Source organism: Manis pentadactyla, chromosome 7, assembly GCF_030020395.1.
Source record: "Manis pentadactyla isolate mManPen7 chromosome 7, mManPen7.hap1, whole genome shotgun sequence".
Taxonomy (NCBI): Eukaryota; Metazoa; Chordata; class Mammalia; order Pholidota; family Manidae; genus Manis; species Manis pentadactyla.
Window position 1 is genome coordinate 11,443,060 of NC_080025.1, and position 27,564 is coordinate 11,470,623.

Genomic DNA, 27,564 nt, shown 5'->3' on the forward strand with positions numbered 1-27,564 from the left:
AGTCAGTATGTTTGCAGTTGGTATGGGTGACCATGTGCACACTATGTAAAGAAAGAGCAATGAAAGACAGTCACTGGTAATAAAAAAATTTTTAAACTGATGCTTTTATTTTAGATCTCATAATCTCAGGCAAATTATGTGATCTCAGCAGATACCTTCTGCTGTACAGTTCGGGTCACAAGTCATCTGAAAGATGTAAAACACTTCTCTAGCAAGAGTGTCTCCTGGCACAGCCAAAAAGAAGCAAGCAGGCATGGAAGGCAAGCACAGAACAAGGGAGAGTAATCAGAGCAATCAATCAAACCGGTTCCCAGTGCTGTCAGCGTTACACGGTGGGCTTGGACACTGCACGGCGGAGCCAGCTCATCTGGAAGTGTGGGAGGAGTTAACGGGAAGCTAACAAACTATTCTGATGTACGTAACTATGAAAATGATCTCATAGGTATTGATGACATGCATCAACAATCTCACACAATAGACTGAAATTGGGAGGACAGTTAACTATGAAAATAATTTTTTTTTCCTTTAAAACTAAACTAATGGTTTTATAAGTGTTGATGCCATCAACAATCTCATATGACGGACTGAGAACTGGGAAAATAGTTAGGTATGAAAATTATCTCTTTTTCCCTTTAAAACTAAGCTAATGGTTTCATAGGTGTTGATGACATCAGCAATCTCACACAATGGATGGAAACTGGGACAATGGCCTGTCTAAGAAAAGTTCCACCTGCCCTGTGGCCCCTGAAGCTCACGTGTCATCAGCTTCTACTACCTGGAATAGCATTTGGGGGTAAGGTGGCTAAGGAGTGGAAAAGGGAAAGAGGTACGAAGCTAGACATGTATTGCAATACAAATGATTTTAAACATCCTTAGGATTAAATAGTGAAGAAACAGAATTTTAAGAAACTACGATGTGAAAGTCTAATGTGAATGTTTTTTAAAGTATGCTGTAATAGGGTATTCATTCTATGTCTAAGCAAAATTAAATGACCAAAAAAAGGGATTGGCTTAGGCATGTAATTTTTATCATCAGATGATTTAATCTAGCAAACCCTGCTTCCTACTGGAAAATGAGGTAAATAAAACTTGGGAAGTCATAGTTGGCACTATACTTTTTAAGTTACACAATTAAAAATTTTAAGCTTATTCCCTATGAAATACTGACATGTGACAGTCACAGAGGCATAGTTATTCTAAACATTCAAATCATATTCATTAAAAATAGTACTGTGCCATATGTTATGTATAAAGAGGGAAAAATTAAGAAGCTGTGTTTTGGGACCAAAATGTTTAGATTTCGCTGTAACTCCTTGATGCACTCTTAAAAACCACATTTTTTATTAATGATATGGTACCTAAAGAGAGCTCATTTTAAACAAGTTTAACATGATGGATATTGTGGAAATTATGCAATCAAAATGGTACAATTTAATACAGATTCTCCACTTATAGGTCTTATTCCCAATTTTAAATTATAAGATGTGCACAAAAATCAGAAAACCACAGACAGGCTCTTCCCAGGATAACCCTACATAAGGACAACGAAAACCATGAGAAATGCTTACCAATGATGTCAAACCAAAGAGGTATGCCTGGAGGTTCAACAGATATTACCCCAATCATGTGAGCAACTGGATCACTTTCCATCACAGTAAAGGTGAAAAATGATTCTTCAAATGAAATTGGCTCCAGGGATGGTTTGGGTTTGGGGATCCATTCAATGTGGAGTCGTGTGGTTGATGACTTTTGGGGGCGACCATTATCCACTGCCTTAATCTATAAAATATGGGCGAAGGGGATAAAAAAAAAAACCCCAGCAAATTAGAAGTTATATCCCATAACTGAAGCATGGATTGGTTTGCTCTTGAACTGCACCAATTTCAAACATTTAGTGTCTGTATTTTTATATTCCATGTGTTTAATGCTTGATAAAAAGAGCAACCTCTTCATGCCATACTCAACATAAATAACCACAGTGACAGCTGAGAAGGGAAAAGCAAAGCCATCCTTTCCATTGGTAGGTCACAAACACTGAGACCGTTTACTGAGTAAAGTTGTAAGAGATAAGAAACTAGATTTATGAAGTATGTAAGAAATTCAAAGACGGGATCTTAACTCACTGAAAGAATATCATATTCTCCAGCTCCAGAAAACTTCTTGGACGAAACCACTCCAGTTTTTGGCTCAATAAAAAATTTGCCGTGTTCATTTCCATCTTCGATGCTATAGGAGATTTCTGCATTGGGCCCTTCATCTTTGTCTGTAGCTATAACACGATATATAGGCTCACGCTTGGCATTTCTTTCTCGTTCCGGTTTTTCCCGCTCTGGGAGTCTGATTTTGTAGAACTTTTGCAGGAACTGAGGCTTGTTGTCATTTTCATCGAGGATTTTCACAATTACTCTTGCAATGGTTGCTTTAGGGGGACTGCCATTGTCTGTCACAGTAACCTGTTTTTTATACAGATCAAGAGTTTTTAAAATATGCTATACAACAAGGGAATGCTTTGTTCTTTTGTACAATCACCATTTGTATAAACCTCTACTGTTCATGCAGCACTGTGACACACACCATCCCCTCTTCTGCCAACAGCCCTGCGAGAAGGCAGGACAACCTCTCCATTTTCAGATTGGGGCTCAGGAAGCAGGCAAAGGCTGCAAGAACCCCCATGAGCCCCTGTTCTCTCCCCTTACTCCACTGCCCTGCCTACCTGCAAGACTGTAACTGCATGTGACTGTCCCAGACATTAAGCTACCAAAAACTTGGTATTTTTAAGCCAACAACAAAACAATTGAAGATGTATTAAATAGTCATTTATTAAATATTTAAAGAGGCCTTTTAAAAATAACATACTCTAAGTACTTAAAATCTCCACATACCGCATTATAAATCTGTCATTTTTAAGCTTCATCAATGAAATAAGTTAAATCATCAATTTAAAACAGGTGTTAAGCAGCAGGCCTTTTAAGACCAGTAAAGCTCATCTTATTATATTTTGTTCTTCTATTGTGCATAAGTTTTCCATGTTTACTAGGGTGGACATAAACATTTAAATTGAAGACCAACACATTAAATGAGGTTTTCAAGAAAAGAAATGTAAAGTAACTCTGCGTCTAAGTAAATGATTTAGGTGAATGCTTCCACAGGCATAAGAAACAATGTCACCCTTAAAAAATGTATTTTCCTTCAGTGTGTACTTTAAAACTACTGCCGCCAGTATATTCTCCCCTCACCCACATCCTTCCAAATTAATTAGTGAAACACTAAAAACATTAAAGTAGATTGAAGTTTTCTGTGGAACTATTTTCTTTTTGAAGCTCGGTAGGTGTAAATTCTGTTATTTGTGGAAGTATGAGGGTATCCTGACAGTTCTCATCAGGAGTACTTAAGGAAAGTAGTTGTTCTACTTAAAGTACATGATTTACCTTCCCAGACTCTCAAAATAAAACAAAATTGCAAATACTATTTGAATTTTAACCTCAAAAATTTTTTTGCCTCAGTATTATCATGTTCTTGATATTTTTTTATTATTAGATCTAAAGGAAGCAAAAGGTGTTTCCTTCTGGTCAGTTTTCACATGACCTTTAGGAGAGAAACATAGCCACATATATGCATTGTAGTATTCATCATCAAACCGTTCCTAGGGTGGGTTCAATAGCCAGTAGCCAGTAAGTAACATAGCTTGCAACATGTGAGTGAAAAAACAGAGGTAACAGGTTTGTTGGGCTCCATCTGCCCTGCTGAGGGCTGTCTTTTCTCTCAGCCTCTCCCTGGTCTGCTGCAATGGCCGCAGCAATCACGTCAGGCCTGGTGTCCTCATTACACCCTACCTCCACCCCCACCTCGTAAATACTCCTATCCCTTCTCCTGAATGTATTTTTTGTGCACCAGAAACAAGGCAACCAGCAAATGATAAGCTGTGTTTCTTCTTTCAAGAACTAGAAGACATTTTAAATAATCCATGAGCATGAGAAGCCCATAGAAGGCCATCCTGGAGGAGCATGTGTCAGACCTCAACCTTTTATTTTAGGAAACTGTTAAAGGCACAAACTTTATATAATTAATTTAAAAATGCATAACACACAATACAATTGTTTGAAGAGCAAAAACAAAACAACTGGAATCAAGCTAGCCATAGTTAAAAAGCTAATATTAATAGATCTAATAATATTTAAATAAGATAGATTGTCTAAAATAAACAGATCTAAAAATTAAAGAATCTCGAATACTGAGGGAAAAAAAGATGTAGAAGGCCTACAGAAAAATATTACTTCTGTAAATGAAAAAATCCAAGTAATACGGTTTTAGTTTTGTTTGCTCTGTGTGTGTGCACACGCACATGTAAAAAGTGCAAAAATGTGAATGGAACCTAAGATGGTGGTCTTGTATTCTGGGGACACAAGGGCATATGCGGTGACATAAACTACATTCACCATGTTTTATTTCCCTGTTTATTAATAATCAGAACTAATAATGAAATATCGATGGCTACGAATACCAGTTGATATGAACAAGATTATTCTTTCCCGTAAGTATATTTATAATTATAATATTTTTAAAACCAATTAAAAAGAAAGAAATGCTTACTTCTAATATGTGTTCCTCTTGCTGCTCTCGGTCTAGTTTCCTTGATGTAGCTGTGATGAGACCTATAAAATAAGTTCATTAATCCTCATAAAATAAAGTTAATTACAAAATACTGTAATTGAAACCACACTCTGAGTGTAAAAGTATAAGCAAACCTCTAATTTAGTCTCAGGGCAAGAAACGATTAAGCCAGGCACAGTTATTTTATTTACGAATAACATACTTAACACTTTATCATTTTAATATTTTTAAACATATTAGATAAATGACAGAAGTATTAAGAAAGCAGAAAAAATTCAACTCAGTTGAATTTTTTATTTATTTAGTACTTTCAATATACACTTCATCAGAAAAAATTTTTTAGAGGCAAGAGGAAGTAACCCAGGACTTTAGCCTCATGCATACCTCCTTTAACTACTACAGAGAGGATTAAGAATTGACAGAAATATCCTCCATATTAAAAAGGACCAATTTAACATGGACTATGATTTATTACCTTTGAATCATCTACCCTCAAAAATGAAGAACTAGTTTGAGAAGCAATGCCTTCTTTGTAGGCAAGGCTGCTCAAATAATAATCATCTAACTTCCAATAAAAGAGGAAAATAAATGATCCTTAAAGAAACCCCATATTCTTCATTCCTTTGATTTTTCTATCAAACTAGAAAATCTATAGTTTCGGTCCCTCTCTAGAACTTCAATAACTGTCTGCTAAACTGTCAATGTAGGTTGGAACCCAGAAGACCATTAAAATTGATGAAACATATTCTTGTTTTTTCACATAATACAAACAAAATTCCCCCCGACATAAAATACAACCTGTGTTGATAACAGGCAGGTGCATGTTGAGCTGCTCTGGATCAGATCTGAATTCAGATAAAGCCTTATTTATGTGGCAGGACAAATGCTAGGGTGAGCCTGTCTCCTGCCCAACTTTGTGTGTTTTTTTCCACAGGGAAATACTTCAAATAATTCGTATTTATGAACAGACTTCATCATTGTAGTTGATTTTCTCCTATTATCCTAACTAATTTCACAAAACTACCCATTAAAAGGCTTTTCAAAATGTTCCTCTAAGTTTGTAAATGAACGGATTGTGTTTTCATTTAACTTGAAGTGTTTTTTTTCCTTAGTTACTGAGAATCTAAATCAACATTGTGTTCCTCACAATTCAATGAAACAGTGCTGTCTTTTTAATAAGAATAAAAGGCTAAATTGTAAGCTAGAATCTGGTTTTTTCCCCATACCATACATAAAGATTAAAAGAAGCTCAAGCAAAATGCTTCACCAAGCTTAATGGTGTGAAAATGCTGCTTCATGGGGCACAGGCTTGAGGTTCATCCCTTTAATTTCACTACAAAAGTTTACATCCTTTCTGATTGAGGTTTTAAGTGGTTCAAGAATGACAGGAAATCTCTGTGATTTATTCCATGTAATTATTCTAATATGTCCATCAAAAAGTTATCAACATCACAAGGGGCAAATAGCTGGGCAGGTTCACTGCAAAACAGTGGTCTGCTTCTGTAGAAATCATTCATTGCACGAATTGTCTGTTAACACATAAATTTCTCTAGCAAATGAATGGGTATCTGTGAGCAAATAAAATGCCTCACTTGACGGTTTACTTACAGCGTACACCAGACTGCTGACAAGAGGGTGTACCTACTCCACACCACCATTTCACATAAAGGCTAAGAGCAAACCTCACTGTCTCCTAGGTTTGGAATTATTTGCATGCTCTGCTTCAAATTAATCCTCCTCTGTTAACGCAAATGGAACATTGATTCCATTTAAATGCAATGCATCCTGATGTTCTTTTCTCATCCTTTTTTTTAAGCCTAGCTACTGCTATCCAATCCTTTGCTCTCAGTTTAAGCGTCATTTCTGAGGCCTCCCTGACAGCCTGGCCTGTGGTCTTGCTGCTGGGCTCTCCAAGCTCTTTAAATTTGCTCTATCACGGCATCACCCTGAGGCACTACAGTCACTCATTTCAATGTCTTCTTGTGTAGGCAAAGCCCACAAGAGACTTTACCTTATAGATCTTGCTGTGTATCTTGGTTATACTGCTACATCTCTATTTCCCTAAAAAACGACTTAACTGTGTGCATATGAACTTCTTAAAACCAAAGTTTCCTAAAACCATGATTAAAAATATGGATTAGAGTGAGAGTTGAATAAACTCCACTAAACTTGGGACTAAGGACACAAATGTATGGCTTCTCTGTGAGCTAACAGAAAAGCACTGAACGTGCATTTACAGGCAAGATGTGTGTCGGGCACTGCGACAGTTGGTTTAGGCGAGGGCATCCAGTAGACACTCGGAGGCATACACTGGAAGTACGGGGAAGCAGGCAGACAGCTCTGGGTTATACCACAAATACAGAAGAGGATATGAAGAAAGAGAATGGTGGGCCAGCCCTGCTGAAGTAGAGGGCATCAATGTTTAGGAATCCAGGCAGAAAAGCCCAGGAAGCAGTAGGGGCAGAGAACCACATGTCCCAGAAGCCACGGCAGAGAGTTTGAAGGAGGCTCTCCCTCCTCCATGTAACTCAGAGAAGCCTGGAAGAGCAAGTGAGAGGCAGAAAGGCAGGAAGCAGATAGGAGAGGTAGTTCTCACGAAGAGCAGATGGTGTAGCCTGTGAAAATAGAGCCTCGTTTGCAGTAAGTGACTCAAGACACAAGGGGACATGAAGACCTAGACTCGAGCTAACCAGTGCGGCAGCCACAGGCCTCACGCGGCTCCTGAAATTTAAATTACGTGAGACGTAACTCATGAATTTGTAAGATTATTTCAGACTGACAACAAAGACCTTTCTTTCGAGATTCCCAACACTCCTACCGAAAGGAATCCTACCGAAAGCACCACTGGGCTTTTTTTCCCTGCTAACCAACACGGAGGGACGGTATAGGGCCAGCATTAGGTGGCGGGCCCAGGACAAGGGGAAAATGAGTGCTTCCTGCGGGTCTTTCATACAAATGAACCCTGAAGAAAAAATAAAATTTCCTCCAGAAGCAGGAAAATACTCAGAAAACTGTGGATGGTCTTTGGAGCTACACGTTACCTTAGAGTATTAACCACACCAATAGCTGAACACAATGGAAATGCTACCCAATGTCCCACCCTCCAGCAACGCCAATTTAGCTGTAGAATTCATTTCACACTCATTTTTATCTCTGTAACTTTACAGACCTCAATCCTGCTAATCCTTCAGCCTTGCCTGCTTGACAAACACCTATTTCAAAAATGAATCCTTTTCTATTTACCCCGTACATGTTATTACCATTGCAGGTATTAAATATCCTAATAGGTATATCCATTTCTTTCATCTTGAACATGTGTGCCCACCTGTAATGTTTATTACTATATCATGGAAGGATATACACTTCCAGAATGTACTTCAGAACTGGAGAGAAACCTTTAAGGTCATCAAGCTCAGTTGTGGAACCAAAGAGAAGTTAAATTGTTCCAAAATCACCAGTAAGTCATTACCAAAGCCAAGATTAGAATTTAAGTCTCCTGAGGCCCTGATGAGAGGTGTTCTGGGTTTATTTTTCCTTCCCATCACAAGACACTGTATATCTTATGTCATTTCAAGTCTCCATAAAGTCTGAACTGTGACTTACACCAAGTTTAAAAGGAAAAGAACAAGGCAGCAGAGTTCATCATTATTCAGTCCAAAAAAACAAGTTAGAAAAATAAAAACTTAAAAAGTTTTTTTAAAGGAGTTAAAAGTAAAAAAGAGTGGGCAAAGGCAGAAAAATGCAAATGCAGTGCTACTGTCTAACTTTGTGTTTTCTCTCTTTCCTGCAGAGCACTGTTAAATGAAAAATAGAAAAGACAAAAACTTTTTTCCCTTGGCCTAGAAAAACATCCCTTTCTGTAAGCCAAAACTACTGTAAATGTAGGGGGAGCTGAGATAGCAAATACAGTATCTCCTCACCAACTAGTAGTTAATGAATTTACTCCATGAATGTGAAACTAAGAAACCAAACTTTCCTGGGTCTGATAAATATCATTAAAAAGCTATTTACAGCTTTCCAATACTACTTTAGCATTTAGAGAACAATCCACTTAGGAACAGAGAGGTTTGATTAACTATAATGCTTCAATTAAAATTTTATCCTTTGACATTTCCCACAAATCAATACCAAAAATCATGTCCAAACTTCTCCAAGTTCAAGAGATCAAAGAGACGTCACAAAGTGAAAGTAGCACAGAAAAGGGAACATTAGAGAGTTAGCAGGTGGTGATGATAATGCGAGGTCCACATAGGTGGGACTACAGCTTATGCATTCATTCAACTATTTTGCACTATCCACTCAGAATGCAGAGACTCTCATTTTCCAGAAACAAGGATGAAGGCTAGAAGACGGAGACTACATTCAAGAAACAGTAAGACTAGTGTGTGGAGCAAATAGACGAAACAGAAAGAAAAAAATAAGAGCTCTTGCTGAGGGCTCTGTAGACCAAGAGTTCAAACTTGGCTGGATGATGGGACACGTGTAGTCTAGTCACATCTGTTCCAGCAGAGAACCACCCCACCATCCATCAAGTGAGAGAGGGTATCCAGGACCAGCCAGCCTCAAGCCAACCAGCAAGGTGACCCTCAGTGCACAGGAGATCAGCCATGCCTAGACAAGACCAGAACCATCCAGCAGAATCCTAAACCGCAGTATAGCCATTATTGTTTGAAGCCACTGAATTCTGGGGTGGCTCCTGCATAGCAAATGCTAACCAATGCCTCAAATGACCTCATCCCTAATCATTATTTGGCTTACTATGTGCCAGTGTATTGTGCTGTGAGCTCTGAATACAGTATCTCATTCAGTTCATATATGCACATATGGCAATATCTATACCACAGTAAGTAAATTAATATTTTTACAGGCTCAGAGAGTAAGTTGCCTAGTCAAGGTCATTAGCAAGGTGGTGTGCTGAGAGCTCAGTAAACCCACAGCATCAGACTATGAAGCCCAAGTGAAGACAGGGAGCTGAGGCGGGGCTGAAGGCTTTGGTTCTGTAAAAAAACGGTCTGAAACATCAGCAGTGTGATCCAACTAGACATCAGGTACAGGGAAAAAAGAAAGGATTTCTGAATAGAATTAAGGTCCAAATGCAAACAGATCAAATATTTATGATCTGTAATAAGAGTTTTTTAAGAACCAAAACTGTAATAGAAAAGTAAACGTTTTTCCATGGGACATTCCAATCAACAGATCTGTGCCCAGTCAGCTGCAATAAAGTGAAAGTGTTCTCAGAACAAAGAGGAAGATCACAGATGAAGTCCTGAGGACCTTACAGTGGGCGGAGAGAGGGGAGGGCTCTGTAGGCGGAGGGAGGGGCAGACACTAGATCAAGGACACTGTTTTCCTGTTCAAACTTCTAAGACTCTTCTTTCAACAGGTGAAATGGAAATCATATGTATTTCACTGATTTTTTAAAATTGTCAGTTAACTGTAAAAGACGTATTAAGCAGCAAAAAGCAGCAACCAGGCAGTCAGTATCATGCTTGGCTCTGTGGTGGACACACAAATGAATATAGGGTGGTCCTGGCCCTCAAGATCCTGAGCCAGGACTGAGTGCCCTCCAAATACAGGCAAGAGGGGCACTGCAGAGGCAGAGTGGGCTGGGCGAGACAGGCCGGGAAGCTGTGCATCACTACCCCAGCCCCATTCTAAACACAGATTGCCTTCTAGACAAGCCAAGGGCGAACTTTCAATTTTTCTGTAGTGACCACTCAACATCCATCCCCTCCAAGCTTTAGACTGTGAGCTCAGAGATACTCTGTAGCATTGCACTATCTTTATTTAGGTGGTGTTCTAAGACTGCATTTAACTCCAGCCCATCCAGAGCTCTTTCGGCAGCTGCGACCATCTGAGCAGCTATTGTTCGTCGCTGCAGTCCTGGTGCCGGCAGGATTAGGCTCCGAGCCAAAAGTGGAATTCTATTCATAGATGCTGAGGCTGGAAAGGCGCTCAGAATTCATTTCGTTGAAACTTCCAGAGTCCCATAGGAAATCCTAATAAAATGAATCAAATGACCAGTCTAATGTCACCCAGGTAGTGGCTGAGCAGGAATTTGCACCCTGAAATCTGTAGACATCTCTTATGGTTTTAACCCTTACTAGCTATTTCTCATTGAAAACTGATGGCTTTAAAATGTTAAGATCGAAAGCCACATTCAACTTATTGGGAACTGCCATCAACATTCCTATAAACATCAGCTACAGCGGAGGGGAGAGAGAAAGAAAATGAAGCCACTTTATAAGGTTAATGTCATGTTAACAAAAAAAGCCACTTAAATGCAAAATCTTAAAATATTGGTCCTTAAAATAGCTTTTGCAAACGATATTCAGTAACATGTGAAAAAATAGATTACTCCTTGACAGAATTTATCTTGAGCATTCAAGATGAACAGATTTTCAGAGGAAAAGTCTATCATCATTTCAACATGTACAGAAAAGGCATCAAATACTATCTGAGTTCTTTCAGACTTTGAGGATAACATACTTCACTATAAAATAAAAAACATGCAAGAGGAACAGCTAAGAAAAACCTATAAATTCTTCCTTAAAATATTTGTGCATCTTTGGAAAAAGACTACAAATATATAAACTTTTTTTTTTAATGAATTCCTGCCATTGTAAAGGTAAGCCCCCTTCACTTCCTTCCTTTGCAGCTAGCACATGTTACCGGAAACCCTTGGAAGTTGTTTGCAGCTGTAGCTATTTCCTATTGCACTTTGTTCAGCCTCTGTTCTAGCCACGATAAAATGCCACTTACTTGGACTGAGAAAAAAATAGTTGTAATGGGCTATTGGACTAGAATGTGGATGAGTACCTAGTATACCTGTTCAGTCATAGTTTTATGACTTTACCATGCATGCTTTAGGGATTACTACATATAAATACTCCATATATATCACACATAATATGCATATGTACATACTTACTATATGTAAATAATTTATGGAGACATCACCAAATCTACCTGTAATCAAATAACATTTCTTATATTGAACATAATTCTATTTTAAATACTCTATCCTACATGTAAACAAATGAATGAAAAACAGACCACCATATAAAGTTGTCCTCTCTATGAGAAGCTGTAACTTCATAATTTGAGCATGACTATCTTAATTCAGAATAAGGGCACAGGAAAAAAATGGAGCCCATGGTAAAGATTTGATGAGAGTATATATTACCAACTACAAGAGCTAGAATTTAGCTCTGAAATATTTTTAACAGGATATACCAGCACAGAGAAGTGTGAAAACTCAAAATTTGGAAATATTTTCTCTCCTAATGAGAAATAATTATTTCTCAGAGTAGAAGAGATCTAATAGTCTATCATCAATTTGCTAAATCTCATCTGAAATGTTAACCAGAATAACTAATATTTTAGATATTCTTTAAAGAATAATTTTAAGAACCCAGAGCAGCAAAACACGTTATCTTTTCTATGGATTCACTGCTTAGAGAAATGGGAAAAAATTTCAAATATTTACTTTGGAAATATCCCATAGTCTACTGCCTTAGAAATAAATCAACAATTCAACGAGTTCAACTAATTAATACATCCACATATTAGGGATCAAAAACTATCATCAACCTGTTTTTGTATGGCTTGCAAGCTAAGAATGGTTTTTACATTCCTAAACAGTTGAAGAAAAAAACCAAAAGAAGAATACTATATTGCGGCATATGAAAAGTTCACGAAACTGAAATGTTTCAATGTCCATAAATAAAGTTTTATTGGAACACAGCCATGCTCATTCATTTCTAGATTGTCTATGGTTGCTTTTGCTCTACAGGGGATAGAGCTGAGTGGCCATGACAGAGACTGCATGGCCTGCAGAGCCTAAAATACTTATTACTTGGCTCTTTAGAGAAAAAGTTTAATGATCCTTACAATACACAGTTAATACAACTAAGTTTACACATCTAGTGTTAATTAGAAGCTTTGTGATTTTTGGTCTGAAAATATTATAGACATAAGATTAGCCTCAAAAGCAACCAATATATGATACAGAAATTCCTTAATAAAAGAGCAGAGAAGGTACAGAAAAATTAGTTTCCAAGCCACATTTACATCCCAAACCCACAGGCACACAGGGAATACGGGACTGCACATCCAGGGGGAGCAGATAAGAAATCCATGCCTTTCTGGCTCTGACCTCCAGACGGCCTTTACCTCTCAAGTCATACAGTTATTTTGAAAAATGGAAAAAATAAAAATGGGGAGATCAGCAGACTCTCGGTATTTGTAGTCTTTACCCCTCTCGGGGTTCCTTGTTAAGAGAGTACGTGGGGGTGCTTGAAATACCTAACATGCAATGAACGTAAGCTAAACTTGTCACTGTCCCTCCGACTCCTAATCAAAGTTTTAATCCAGCCTTATCTTTAAAAGTGAGGTCAAGAGATGGCAAAAGAGTGGTACAAGGAAGATCAGAGAGTAAGACAGAAGGGAAGCCCAGGTTTGCTGGCTCCTCTGTGGCTGTGTCCTTCAAGCTCAGCTCTCAAAGTTACGGGCATGAGACAGCCTGATGGAGATCAGCCCAAAGACAGACAGCCAGGAGGACTCAGAAGATCCCAACAGAGCAATGCGCTCCAGGCCCAGTAATGAGCAGAGATCGGAGTAAGGATCTGCCTCTGAATTAGGTAAAATTTTAACAGAACGGATAAAGGACAAGCTAAGAGCTTCAAAATCGTTTTTAAACCATTTAAAATTTCATGTGGATGAAAAGAGATGTATAACTGTCAAAGAGCCTAAACCCTTTTAAGACACACATGCATACACACAAATCACAAATGCACACATATATCCAAAAAGAATGTCTCTACTTTACCTAAACATTTCTGATAACTTTATTTTTAACCATAAAAAAAATTCTTTCTCAGTGTATCTGTTCCCCAACAGGAAGACGGGCATCAATGAACGAGAAGATAAAAAATAATATATTTGTACTAGGCAGTGCAAAAATTGGTGGATCAGCGAAGTGGGTGGTGAGAGTTACACAGATATACACATATATTCCTATAATAATGTGGCAAATCCATCAATGGCTGCTAACAGGCATTTTTCTAAAGCATAGCGTCTAATCCCATTAAGGGAGAAACACAAGATGCACACTGCTGTGTATACTATGCTGCCACCTGTTTAAGACGATGAGGAAAAAACCCATATATTCTTACTTTTATGACTGAAAGAAACTGCATCAAAGTGTTTTAAAATGTAGGTTTCGTTATTCAGGTACAGTAAGGGCAGCAGATCAGAGACAACTGTCACCGGAAGATGATTGGATACAACTCCCAGGAAGAGGGGACACGCTGTGCCACACCACGCAGGGCCACGCAGGGTTGCACCAGGGCAGCACAGGGGACAGAGGGACCAAGGACAAAGCATGGGCAAAAGCTTTACTGTGGTTGGCACAGAAAAGGCAAGGCAAGGCATGGCAGCAGAGGCAGGCTTGGGAGTGGCTAGTCTGTGAATTACTTCAGTGGGCCCTGGGGCACAGGGGCTGGCCCTCGCTGTCTGGTACTTGGCCCTGGGATGGTTAGGGAAGGGGAGTTAGGGGCTGGTTAAAGAAGATAGTTCCGAGTATGGGTGCTGGACTGGCTCGTGTGTATACAGAAAGTGAGTCTTTAACCAGCTCTAAGAATTGGCTAGCCCTGACAGGGGCAATCTCTGTCCAGTCAGTGAGGTCCTAGACATCAGAGCACAGAGAATACAGAAAATAAAATAAACAGATGGCAAAGTAAATATGTGAAGTGCAAGAAGCTTTACCAAAAAAAGAGTATATAGCATAAGAATCCATTTATATAACATTTTAGGAAATGAAAAGTTACATATAGTAACCAAATGCAGGTCAAGTGGCTGCCTGGGGAAGGGGACAGAAAGGAATGGAAGGGGGGACTACAAAGAGGTAGAGAAACTTTGGGGAGCAACGGATTTGTTCACTGATTGACTGTGGTGATGGTTCTGCAGTTGCACAACTATGCCAAATCTTCCCAAACTGCAGGCTTTAAGTGTGCACAATTTATTGTATGCCAATTAAACTTCAATAAAACTTTTTAAAAATAAAAAAGCAATACTGGCTTTGTGTCCAAAACTTGGAAAATACCAAATATAGATACGAGAATAAAGCACACACATGCCTAAAAGTAACACTTTGAAAAGTATCTGCTGACAATAAGGAGCCTATCACTCCTCTGAAGTTCAAATGGATAACATTGACTTAAAAAGACACTTTGCTCGGGTGGTTTCAGTGTCCTGAGGTTACTTGCGGATAATAAACCGACCCTGATTATTGGGGACTCCCCTTCTTCTCTGTCCTTGACATTCCACAAACGAGGCCCAGACAGTCTGTGTGCAGGAGTCGGGCTGTCAAGGCGATCTGACATTCCAGGCTTTTGTCTCTCCCCCCAGCCCGAGCAATCGCACGAGTTATGTTAAAAGAAGCAAATTTACCCTGATATTGGACATAATGAAAAAATGTTATAAAATATGTATGGTGTCAAGAAAAGTGTGTGTAGCAGAAAGGGAGACAAGATAAAATCACATTTGCTTGTAAACCATGGAAAAGAAAACCCTGCCACCCTACTTATAAACAATATCATGAGAGCTGTCTGAGAAGCAGAAAAACAGGTCTGGCACTCTAAGCTAAGCAGCACAAACACTGAGGCTGGAAGATAAACCTCCAAAATGTTCATTTAAACTTGTCTTTAGAACCCAAAATTCAGATTATCAAGTCTAGTCCTAGGAAAGTTTTTGTTCTGTTTTGTTCTTAAAATACTTTGTCATAGTATATGAATAAAAGGAGAAAAAGGTCTTTGTGGACATGTTTGCCTCCCCTCCAAAATGACCTAGTGAGGTCATCCGATTTAAATTTATATAAAATGTTCCAAGCATGTAGACTCAAAAATAGGTCATTATTTATAAAAATAACAAATATTAGCCTTTTCCCCAAATTTGGTATTTAAGGTTTTCCACCAGGCATAACCATTCTCATACACTCATCTGACTGTATCTCTTGGCCACAAATACTCACAACTCCAAATTGTCACCCAGTGTGAGGAATATCCCCTACACCTCTTTCACTGCCTTTAAAATCAGTCCAGAACTGTTTCAAGGGACCTCACCCTGCTAATCACACCTGCCCTGTCTGTCTGTCCCACTTCCCAGAGGTGCTGATCAGAGCTGGTGGGCACAGTCTCTCTTCTTGTGTTTCTGCCATCTTACTTAGGTTGTCTACAACTTTCAAAGTATCTCTCGAAGTGCTAGATAAAGAGCAAAAGCTCAGGAAACAGCTGATGTGTTAAACACACAGTTTGAATGGCAGCGAATTTAGGCTTCCCAACTCTGCTGGACATTTTGATCATCGTCAAGCTCATTTAACTTCATCAGATCTGTTTATCCAGGGGAGATGCGCAAATGCATTCATCCACCAAAATCCTGATTACCTTACGCACAGTTGATAGAGTGAATGTAACACAGGCAAGGGGAAGAGGAGGTGTCAACTTCCATAGATGGATCTGAGTGCTCTGTACTCTGCAGACGTGCCTCAACTGGCGTGCAAAAACGCTCCTCACTAGCCACAAAATATAAGGACCTGGAAGCCAGTTTTCCCCAATATCTCAGAGGTAAGGCTCACTACTGCCCAGATCTCCTGGTTTCTAGCCCGGTGATTTTCTCACTCAGCCATCAATTAAGTGACATGATTTAGGGTCTCCAGGTGCTGCTATGGGTGAGTAAATCATGGGAATTTTCTCCTCCCAGAGTGTCTTTCATCAGCTTCTGCAATGTGGCCCCCAATAATAACGACCTACCTACCAAAAAAAAGTCTGCTTTGAATGTTTTGGGGAAGATGTACACTTGAAACTTTATACTTGGAAACATTACACAAGTGTCTACTGAGTTGGGGGACAGAATCATCTAGAGACAGACCTTGTGAAGCTGTATTTCCTATACTCTTTAATAAGGTCCGTGCTGATGGTTATTTCTTAGTCTTTGGAGACGTGAATTAGGTGACTTGAGGAATGATCAGATTCCTCTACTAACCATAAAGTTTAAAATACACATCACAACAAATACTCTTGTGTACTAACTACAGTTACTCTCCACTGGTATCTGCCTTCAATTTCAAGAAAATAAAATCTCTTGCACCCCTTAGGAATTTTCTCCTGCTGTCTTGTCAGGAGGATGTGCGTGCTTCCCACTCAGAGCATTGGAAACTCGCTGTGGACTCCCGGTGGGGACTCACTGTCCCTGAAGACAGGCAAGAATTTTCGGTAGGCATCTCTTCCTGAGAGGTGCCACAACAGAGAGATGTAAAAGGCAGTGGCTACACCACATTAGCCACCTTTCTACAAGACATAACACCATGGCAATGATATCATTTCAGAGGCCCCAGAGATAACCAAGTTTCAAGGCTCCCACAACATCTCTGACTTATGTAATTTCCTTGTTTCTTTCTTCTTCTCAAATATACATTATGCCCAGACCTACAGTATTTGCTCAGACATTCAAACGACATTTAATGTTTGTTTGGTTGTCTCTTCACAGAAGACTTAAGCTCATCTAGCAGAGACAGAAGACATAAGAAAAACAAAAATCTTTTAAAGTCTAATTCATCAAACAATTTAAAAATAGGGGTAGTTATATTCTTAGGTTACCAGTTCAAGGCTTTAACATCTAGAGTTCTCCATCCTTCAAGGTCTATGACCCACCCCTGCTTCCAGACAGTTAGTTTCTGGCGTCCAAAATCCTGCTCTGAAATTTTTATAAACTTCTAATCTTTTTTCTTTTATATTTGACAGTGCCTCCTACTTTTCTTAACCCTTAGTTCTCTTTTATCTTGTTTCACAAAAATGAAGCTGAACTTGGTCACCACTTATGCGACAAAAATAGTATACAACTAGACTGCTTAAACAAGCCTTTTATTAATCATTTACAGATGCCACTTCAAGTTGTCGTTTTCTTGTATAATCTCTGAATTCCACACCTTTTTTCAGTTCAGGGTCTTGCACCTGCCCCTAAAGCTTCCCAAGGGGGCAAAACGCTCAGATCTTGTTTCTCTCCTATATAATTAAATTTGTTTATGGCTCAATTGTTCCTAATAATCAACTACTGGTTTTCGAAGGACCCAAACTGCACTCCTATTCGCTATCAGAGGAACACATCAGAATCTGGCCAAATAATTAGAGCATAATTATCTCAAAGCAAAAGTAAATCCTATATATTCAAAACAAATCTTGAACATATGTTTACTTTCAACAATCAAGAAAGACAGTTTCTATGAACATCAGGTTGAAATATGCTGACATGAGGTTTAAAACACTCACATTTCAACATCTTTGTAACAGAAAATATATTAGAAACACGCAATCTCCTTCAGGTATCTTTGTGAAGGCATTTCCGTACAGATACTGAACTCAAACCTTCTTTCTAACTTAAGAATTGCTTCCTTTATAAGTTCAGCAAAGAAAATTATGAGATAAGAACGGTATAAAAAAGGGGACAACAAAGACTAGTAAAGAAGCTGAGAATGCCTCAATTTTGACTGTATGTTAGTTAACACATCAAGTAGACAATGCAGTAAGCGGGTAAGCCACTTCCCCTAGATTTAGGACAGTCATAATAAAGATAAAGCAGAGGCGTGTAAATTACAGTGCCTCTCCCTCTTCAGAATGCTCTGTGTTCTGTTAACTCGATTCTACTGAAAAGCATCAAATCACCAAAATATCCCACCTGATATGAAGTTTTATTTTCCTCCAAATAAACTGTCCTCTCAATGTCCCATGGTAGGGCTTGCTTCAACTTCGATCAAGAAATCAAGGAGCACAGCACTGCACATGCAGTTTTCCTCGCTAAAAGGATAGCTCACTCTTCACTACACAGACAAGCACTACAGCGAGCCTCTTTTTTTTGGTGAAATAATACAAAAGAGAACTAAGAACTAAGAAAAAAGTAGATGTGTCATCAAATGTAAAAGAACAAAGATTAAAAGTTTATAAAGATTTTGGAAGCCAAGGAGCTACCTGCATAGAAGCAGGTGGTCAGATGCTGAGTGGAGAAAACAGAAGGAAAACTTAAGGCACTGGTCCCAGAAAGTAACTGCTCCCAACTGGAAAACTGTTTCATCCTGACCCCTGCCGCCTGCAGAGATAGAGCAGTGCTCTGTGGGAAAATCCTAAACCAACACTGGAAAAACTACTATGAGTTGTGAAATAGGCTCCTGTGATGTTCTCCATAAAAAGCAGAGTTAAGAAAATTGGAATACTTAGCAGCAGTTGAACTGAATTTGTAGTCAGTTTAAGATATCTCACTGATTTAGGAGCTATTACTAACACAATGCTATTTGCTTTTTAACCTGGAAGTAAAAGCCTACTGAGCCATGTCAGAAAATTTATAAAAACAAATTCAAAGGGGGAAGGAAAAAAAAAATTTTGGACTAAATTTCCAACTGGAAATCAGCTTGTTTTGAATAGTTCAAAAGGAAAATGATTTACTGAAAACTAAAGAAAAATGGCAAATTAAGAAAATTAGTTCTTCAATTGCCCCATATTAAGGAAGTAGAAGTATGAATAGTTCATATAACATACCTGTTTTAGGATGTATTGAAAAGAATCCTTGTGGATTTCCACTTGTAATTTTGTATGTCAGCCTGTCATTCGAGCTAGAATCTGGATCAAACGCCTCAATCTGGACTACAGATACATCCTTGGGAGAATTTTCCATTACTTCTGGGTAATATACCGGCTCCGAGGTCTGTGGCGCATTGTCATTGACATCCTCAACCCCTATGTAGATCTCTATAAATGAGGCTAGAGGCACAACCCCCTGATCGGTTGCATAGACTGTTAGCCAGTAATGGGAGGTTGACTCGCGGTCAAGTCGGTCCGAAGTCTCTATGACCCCTGTAGAGAAAGAAGAAGAAAAACGTGAAGTAGCAGGTGAACAACAAAAAGGAAAACTTCCACTATGAGAAAGGGTCAACATAAGCACCAACTCTAGTTTATCAAGGGCTCACGAGTCAGTCCTAGATGCATGATCTAGAGCAACTTATCCAAACATTCTGTGCCTCAGTTTCCTTTGCTGTAAGGTGAAGATTGATTGATTAAACGAAACTAACGCACACATGATGAGTAGAACAGCACTTGGAATGTGATATTGGCTATAAAAGTGTTTGTCATGATCACTTAGTAACAGTCAAGCACTTTACAAATATTATCTCACTCAAATCTCAAAACAACCCAAGGGGATGGGATGGGCACTAAGAGATCATCTAATGGCCCAGTACTTTGTCCCACAGTGACATTTACAGTCACTTGAAATCTGCCACTGTTCCTACAGGTTAATCAGGGACCCAGAGACCAATCCAGAGCCAGGGCCCAGATCTGAGTCCCCACAGTCCAGCACCTCCTGCTTCCCACGCTGCTAGTTTAGAGAAAGAGGCTGAGCAGCACACCTCTTGAAATCTACTTTGGTTTACACACCCCTTTGAATAGTGGCTAAGAAAACACAAGAGTATAGCCTTTCAAAGCCCAGAATAAGGATGGCTCAGCTCTCTTGGGTACTGAAATAAATCCTTTAGTTCCTTTGAACTGCCTTAAGCTACAGTGAGCCAACCAGTGTGCTAACAACATAAATTCTCCCTCCACGCTGTGAGCTCCACAAGCCAGGGGCCGCTTCCTTCTTGAATACCAGGATACCCAGCACCCTCCCCAAAGGCCAGTAATTATTTATTAAGTGAATGAACAAAAATGAATAGCTGTCTTAACTGGGGCTGGTGCAGAAGAGTCCTCAACTGGGACTCAAACTAGGGCACATTTCTTATTAAATCAACTAATAAAATATGGAGTTATGTAATTACAAAGAATTAATGTTTTGGCCTAGCCATTGACACCAGTCAGAACATTACTTAAGCCCCAGATTAACCTCTTCTCAGGATGATGAACAGTGGAAAAAACCATTTCTCTTAAGCAAATTCCACCTTTTTACTCAATGGTACAATCTCATCCTTTCAATTTTTTTCCCACTGCATTTTTTTTTTGTACATTAAACATTCTGAACTTATGTGCTTTTTGGTCCAGGTTGGACTTTAGATATTCTCAACTACAGAATCACTGAAGTTTCCCATTTAATGTAAAATACTATGGAAAAATAGCAAATATCCATTTAACCTGTGCTCAGAAATGAAAAAATGTTTATCTCAACCAAACACAAACCTGTATTTTTTTACCATTATATAAATTTTACAATTTGCTTATTAGAGGTAATTGATATCACTCATTTTGAATGTTTATCATATCTTATACTTCCAAAAAGGTTTATTATAAACTGTAAATACCAAACTTAACTAAATATTAAAATGTGAAATAATTATCTTAAGTGCTTATGTTATTCAGAAGCAGCATCATTATTCAGTATTGCTTCATTAGTTCTTAGCAAATCATCAAAATAGATAGACAATACTCCCCCAGGAATATGGAACAAAACCTCAGAAAACTTAAATTAAAAAGGAGCTAACTACTCTCTCCATGCAGCAGAGACAACTGTCTGATAAACTCTAAAAGGTTTCCTTTTTCTCAGTCCAAACATAGTCTATGCATACGCAATCTGTTCACTAAATTGGCAAAACTGTATCTGCTGTTAATCTGAAAGAGGAGTGGCCTTAGTAAGCAAAGGAAAATAATCTTTTCTAGTTTTTCTTTTCTCATCACTGCTATCAACTGCTACAAAGGAAGTCAGGGAATAACAGAACGATCTCTCCACTAGGACTACCTAGTAACAAGTATGTCTGTATGTTCTTCTTGTGTTTTGCTGTTTCATTAAAATGTAACATAATTCACTTGATAGGTGAAGTGTCAGAAAACTTCAAGAAGACAGGTGTAGAGTGCTTGCAGTCACCCCTTTCCGGTTCCAATACCCAACAAATAATGCGGTGGCTGTTCACTTTGTAAAACGGTGTCCATTTAAATGTGATTTGTAGGCATTTAATAATAGCAAATACTACACAAACAAATTTGTTCCATGTTTATGCCAGGCCCCACAACTGCCCTATGTGCCTTACCCTATTTAATCTTTTTATCTAAGCTGCCCACATACGCAGTGTCATTATCTCAATATCATGGATGAAAAACTCAGATGGAGAGAGATGAGTAACTTTCCCAGGATTGTAAGAAATGGCAGGGCTGGAGTTCAGACATCAGGACTGACTTTAGTGCCAGCAAAATCCCGTCTGTCCTCTTGCTAGTATGACAAAAGGGGAGTGAACAAAACTTAACATGAAAATTCTGAAAAGACAAGTTAAACCTCCTATTTCCTCCATTTTTTTTCACATCAGTATTCAAAAGGGCTGGATTACATGTTCGTTCAGATGGAATGGTTTTTTTCTCTAGTCTCAGGGAGAAAGAATAAAAAAGAAATATAAAATGCACATATAACATGAGGTTTAAATCATAGACAAAAACAGCTGTTTATTCTCCGTCAAATCCCACTTTGAGTCTAGCTGTAAGTGTCCAGACGGTAGGACACAATTACGGAACGCCTTCCGGGAACTGCCCGGCTCCCCTCATCAAGCCGTTGCCTCCTGTGAGGCCTCTTAGCCACTGCTAGAAGGGGAAGTTCCGAGTCCTAGAAACCTCCAGAAGTCATTAACAAAGTTTAAAAGTGAGACGGCAAAATGCTTCTTCTCAAATATGGAAGAAAACTAGGATGGTATTAATTAGCAATGTAAAATATTAAATATGCATAAGTGTGAAGCTAAGATGTTCGTATTTCATGAATTCATGGGCAGTAGATTTTTTACAATATCACATAGTGACTGCGAAGATGATTTATGTTTCAATTTATACTGAATAATACAAGTATTTATTTACTGTACGCCAAGGACTTCATTAGGTGCTTTACATGTGTTCACAGTCATTGGAAGAACACAGAAATTGTATGATTTTCATCCCAGTTTTACAAATAACAAAACAAGCTTAGATAAAGTTAAGCAACTTGCCCCAAGCCCTACAGTGAGAGGCAGCAGCAAGGGTGACCGCTATGTGGTGGCATCGGGATAAACCCGACAGTCTGATGCCGGGCCCCAGGCTCTCTGCCATCAGGCGGAAATGTCACCATCAGCCATCACTGTCACACGCCCCACAGCACCGAGGATGCTGGAGACCACGGGGGCTGTTGCCGTGATGAGTGGCTGTGAGGAGTTTTCAGCTGCTGAAATAAGGACACTTATAGGACAACAAGAACTCTGTCTGGTCACAGAGAGGTTCAGGGGCTAAGCATGATTCTAACTGCAGATGCTAATTCTATGCCCTATTTTGAAAGCATAAAGTACGTGGGAAAAGACTGTACATATGCAAAGTTATTTTGTGTTCTGCTTTTTGATCTGTCTGCTCAGTCACAAATCACATCCCCTCACAACTCCCGGGAAGCCACTTCTGAAGCAGGCAGAGAGCACCAGCTACACCGAGCTTCCATCCTGAGGCTAGGAAGGGCAGACCACGGGGTCGGGAGCAGCTGGAAACGGCCCGGTAACCTGGGAAGGGAGACAGGAGTAGACTCAGCCTCAGCCATCTCAAAATCAAGTCCTGCAACTGGCAGCCCCTTTGAAATGCTCCAGCGCAACTACCTCGGTTTTAAAGAAAGTAGATAGGATCTGCCCAGCTTTAGGAAGCTGAACCGGTGGAGTGTGGAATCCAGAGCGGGCTCCGGCTCAACCAGGGGCTCCTGAGAATCCCAGTCGTTCTGCATGGGGCCCTGGATTCTGAGCAGCGGCGGTCCCTGTTAAGTCTGTGCTCCCGCCCTGTCACCCTTCTCTCCCCTAGTCCTCCCGAACGAAAGCCACAGCTGACACGCTTGCAACTTCAGCAGTTTCCTTCGTAAAATTTTTAGGTTTCCAATATGAAGACTTCTAGTTATACCTTTAAGACAGAAAAACAACCATAACTAATGACTCCTAGCCATCACTGGATGTGATCAACCTACTGTGTTCTTTCTCAAAACCACCTCACCCTAATTTCTTTCCATCCATGGTCATCTACCAACTGACATCAAATCAATTTTTTTGCACATTGAGGCATTTCACTTTTCCTGAAATGGTTAAGAAACCACTAAAAACGACATCGTTATTAAACTCTAGTTTTTAAGATATTTCTCTTTAATACACTCCAAAATAATACCACATCTTCTTTGGCACATATAAACACCCCAACACAAACTCCTCCTCTGTGGGCTCCTTCCTGCCTTCAGGTTGTCTTCCCTCTTTCTCTGCCATCTCTGCTCCTGTTTTTGATTTCCTCTTTCACTTTCTGAGAGAGCAACAATAGTATGCAACTAGATGATATGTAAGCCCAGGACTTTCACAGAACTCCCTCCAGCCAGGTGGAAAGAATATCAAGGCTGCAAGAGAAAACAGCAGTGAGGAAGAAAATGTGGAGACGACACCTTTCTTATCACAAGGGTACGATGCGGAAGCAGCAGGCAAGCTAGGGGCTGCATGGTTCTAGGATGTACACTCTGATTACAGAAGACAAGTTTAGACACGCCTGTTACATGCACCCCCCAGCAATGTTATAAGGCATCAATCCTTTGCTTTAATGAAACATGACAGAAGCAATAAATGCCAAGCTTTCCAACTTCAAGAATACAATGAAGACATTTTCAGGAAAAGTTGTTAATAAGCGGAAAATTTTGAAAGAAGCCGGAAATCTGGAGCTATTAAGTAAAAATATTTATCATTCCAAACATACTCTCTTGGATTTCAAAGCTACCACCAGATGTTACCATGGAAACTGATTATAAATGTGCAAACAATGGAAAAACTAGACTGAAAGAAAAGGAAAAACAAACCAATGTAATTAATTAAAAGAGCTTGAACCAATGTAGCTATAAAATATAACTCCCAGCAAAATTTCTTTCTAGAAGGATTCATTAATGTTCCTGCATTTGACTCAACAGGCACTGATGGCGCTGTCTTCCCATAGCCTGCTTACTCAAAGGTTACAGGGTACAGTATTAGCTGCTTAAGCAAATGGTCCAAAAGTAAGTAAAGGTTTTCAGCAATAACTAATTCATACTACCCACCATTGATGACTAACTTGAATATGGCCCCGAAACAGGAAAGGCCAGCATCCCTCCAGCTGACAGTGGCAGAGCAGGGTGTTTTCAACATAGTAATTTTTAAGGCAAAAGTAAAGTTATATATAGCCGCTACACTGCCAAAAATAATTTAACTGACTCAAAATTTCCCTGGCTGCAGAACACCTTTCTTCCTAGAATTTCCCCATTTCCTTTGTTTAACGGCTTGGTCCCCTATCAAGCCCGAGTGCCAAAGCTTTCAGCAAAACCTTGTTTCAGATTCTTCAGCTATTCCACCTCAAAAATACTTAGGATCAGCAGTGACCTGGCAACCTAAAATTTGCAAATCCTACCCTCATTTCTGATATATCACATGCCACACAGATTTTTAACTTTTCTGAAGCCAAACTTAAGTCAGCAACTGTATGAAAAGTTTCTTCAGTCAATCACAAAAAAACCTTCAACAAGAAATACAGTCTTTGATGATATTTTCCCTGTAGGCAACAAGGGTCTGACCACTCTCTTCTCCAATTCCATAGTCTCATCATAAACAGCATCACTCTTTTGGAAATAAGTGTTTCCCTCAATATAAAAACAATACACACTTTAAGACATATGTTCTACACATTAGAGATACAGTATCTATGTTTTTGCAACTAATCCACAAATGGTTACTCAATTTTTTTTTTTTGGCTAATTATAGAAAAATCCGAAGTCCCACAATTATCATGTGAAATACTAATCTGCCATAAGGCATTCCTTCTGCCTTAAAATTATATTTAAAAAGTAGACTATAAGCTCCCTGCTAAAATGCAAACCCTCTGAGGGCAGGGATTTTTGTTCTCTTTTGTTCAGGACTTGGTAAATAATTTTTTTCAGCAAGCACATGTTAAAAAAAGGATTTTCATCAAAAACAAGGTAAGTGCAAGAAATGGTCACAGACAAGAACATAAGAAGATATGACATCTAAATGTAACGTGGGATTCTGGACAGGATCCTGGACCAGAAAAAGCACATGAGGTGAAAACTAAAGATACCTGGGCAAACCATGGGCTTCAGTGAATAAGAATGCATCAGTCTTAGTTCACTAATTATGACAGAGAGACATACTCATGTAAGATATAAATAAGAGGGGAAGCTGTGTGTGGGTAGGGGCGATATGGGAACTGTGTACTACCTGCTCAATTTTTCTATAAATCTATTAAAAGTTTTATTTTAGAAAAGCATGGTCATCAGAGAATACAATTATATAGATTAGTTTGCTTCCTTCTTTAAGTGATAAAACTTTTCTGAATTTTTTTTTATCTCATTTACAGTAAATACTAAATTTAGAAGGATCTATACTGCTAACACTTGAACATCTTGGTATCTTGACAGATCCTAATGAGTACAGGAAGAAATCTCGTATGTTAGGGCTAAATATTTAAACCGAAATCAAATTACATGTATGTTTCCACTTTAACATCTGAATTAACTATAAATTTAACAGACTTTTTATTACTTTGCCTTGATAATATTAATGTACAACGAGAGGTGGTGAAATGAGTTTGATACAGAAGGTGAGGTTTCTGAAATCTAATCACTCTTTAAAATGACTGTACATTTTGATATGCAGTATTTTTTAATATGCAATAAATCAAAAACCCTTTAATTCTTTTAGAAACCTATGTACAGTAAATCATAATGTAAAAACATAGTCTGTACATTTAATGTTCCTGCCTGCTTCTTGCCATTAGTTGGCAGCAAACTGCACTGTCACTGCTGACTGGAAAAGAGAACAGACAAGGTAAGAGTCTGTTAAGCTGAAGGCATTTAAGATTCTAAAATGGCTATTCCATCGCTTAGGGAAGGACACAGAAGAAATGCTTTCAGTACACACAAATTTTATACTTCCTCTCACTTTAAGTATATGAGATAGTATCATTTACTGGTGTTGGTAAAATCATAAAACAAAGAAAGAAAACATATAAAGTCATGTCCTGCAGAGAAAAATTATCTGCAAAGCAAATTCTAGTACTTTTAAAAATAGATATACAGCTGACCCTTGAATAGCATGGGTGTGAACTTCAAGGGCCCACTTACATGCAGATGTTTTTCAATAAATACTGTACAGTACTATAAATGTACTTTCTCTTCCTTATGACTTTAACATTTTCTTTCCTAAAGCTTACTTTATTGTAATAATACAGTATTATAATAGTACACATAATAGGCAAAATATGTGTTAATCAGTTTATGTTACTGGTAAGACGTTCGGTCAACGGCAGGCTCTTAGTAGTTAAATTTTGCGGGAGTTAAAAGTTATACACAGATTTTCAACTGTGTGGCTGTCAGTGCCCCTAACCTCTACATTGCTCCACATACGTATATATAGAAAAATTAAAAATTTAAAAGATTGAGGCCACACAAATAAAGTAAATATCCCATGTTTTAATAATAAAAAGGTCAAAGTAACTAAAATAAAATAAAAGGAACACTCCTCATGGGTCAAGCAAATGGCTAGGCAAACAGTTGTATGCTACGTAGTTCAGCAGATACCTTTCTGACCTCTTACAGCTAAAAACTGAGTAAATCGTGTTGTAAAGTTCTCTCTCCAACTTAAATGAGGCCATGGTATTGGTTATTAACATGATCCACTCTTTCAAAACCAATGACTTGCCGCAAGTGTTGTTTTGCGGAAACTCATTTGCAATCGGAACACGGTGAACTTGGTGATAAGGATAAGGAAGATGGTGATGATAACACTGTAACAGAAAATACACATATAGAACTCATGATGTGTCAGGCACTATTTTAAACACTTCTCATATTAACTCATTTAATCTTCCAGCAGGTAATGTGATCATCCCTTTCACAAAGGAGTAAACAGTGCCATCAACTTGCCCC

General features: G+C 38.8%; 1 protein-coding gene across 10 annotated transcripts in view; it reads right to left on the reverse strand.

The window, feature by feature from the left end:
- Positions 1–27,564, reverse strand: part of FAT1 (FAT atypical cadherin 1) — a 119,032-nt gene that overhangs the window by 40,675 nt on the left and 50,793 nt on the right. For 8 of the 10 annotated variants that reach the window (XR_005026606.2, XM_036894392.2, XM_036894393.2 and 5 more), the window contains exons 3-7: positions 19,197–19,511; positions 4,591–4,652; positions 2,124–2,453; positions 1,569–1,779; positions 156–224 (exon numbers count right to left, since the gene is read on the reverse strand). Coding sequence is in view for 9 of the 10 variants with exons in the window: in XM_036894392.2 (XP_036750287.2) it covers positions 156–224; positions 1,569–1,779; positions 2,124–2,453; positions 4,591–4,652; positions 19,197–19,511 (987 nt within the window). In the remaining variant the exon portion in view is untranslated. The remainder of the gene's footprint in view (positions 1–155; positions 225–1,568; positions 1,780–2,123; positions 2,454–4,590; positions 4,653–19,196; positions 19,512–27,564) is intronic. The other 2 variants (XM_036894398.2, XM_036894395.2) reach the window with 1 other exon arrangement.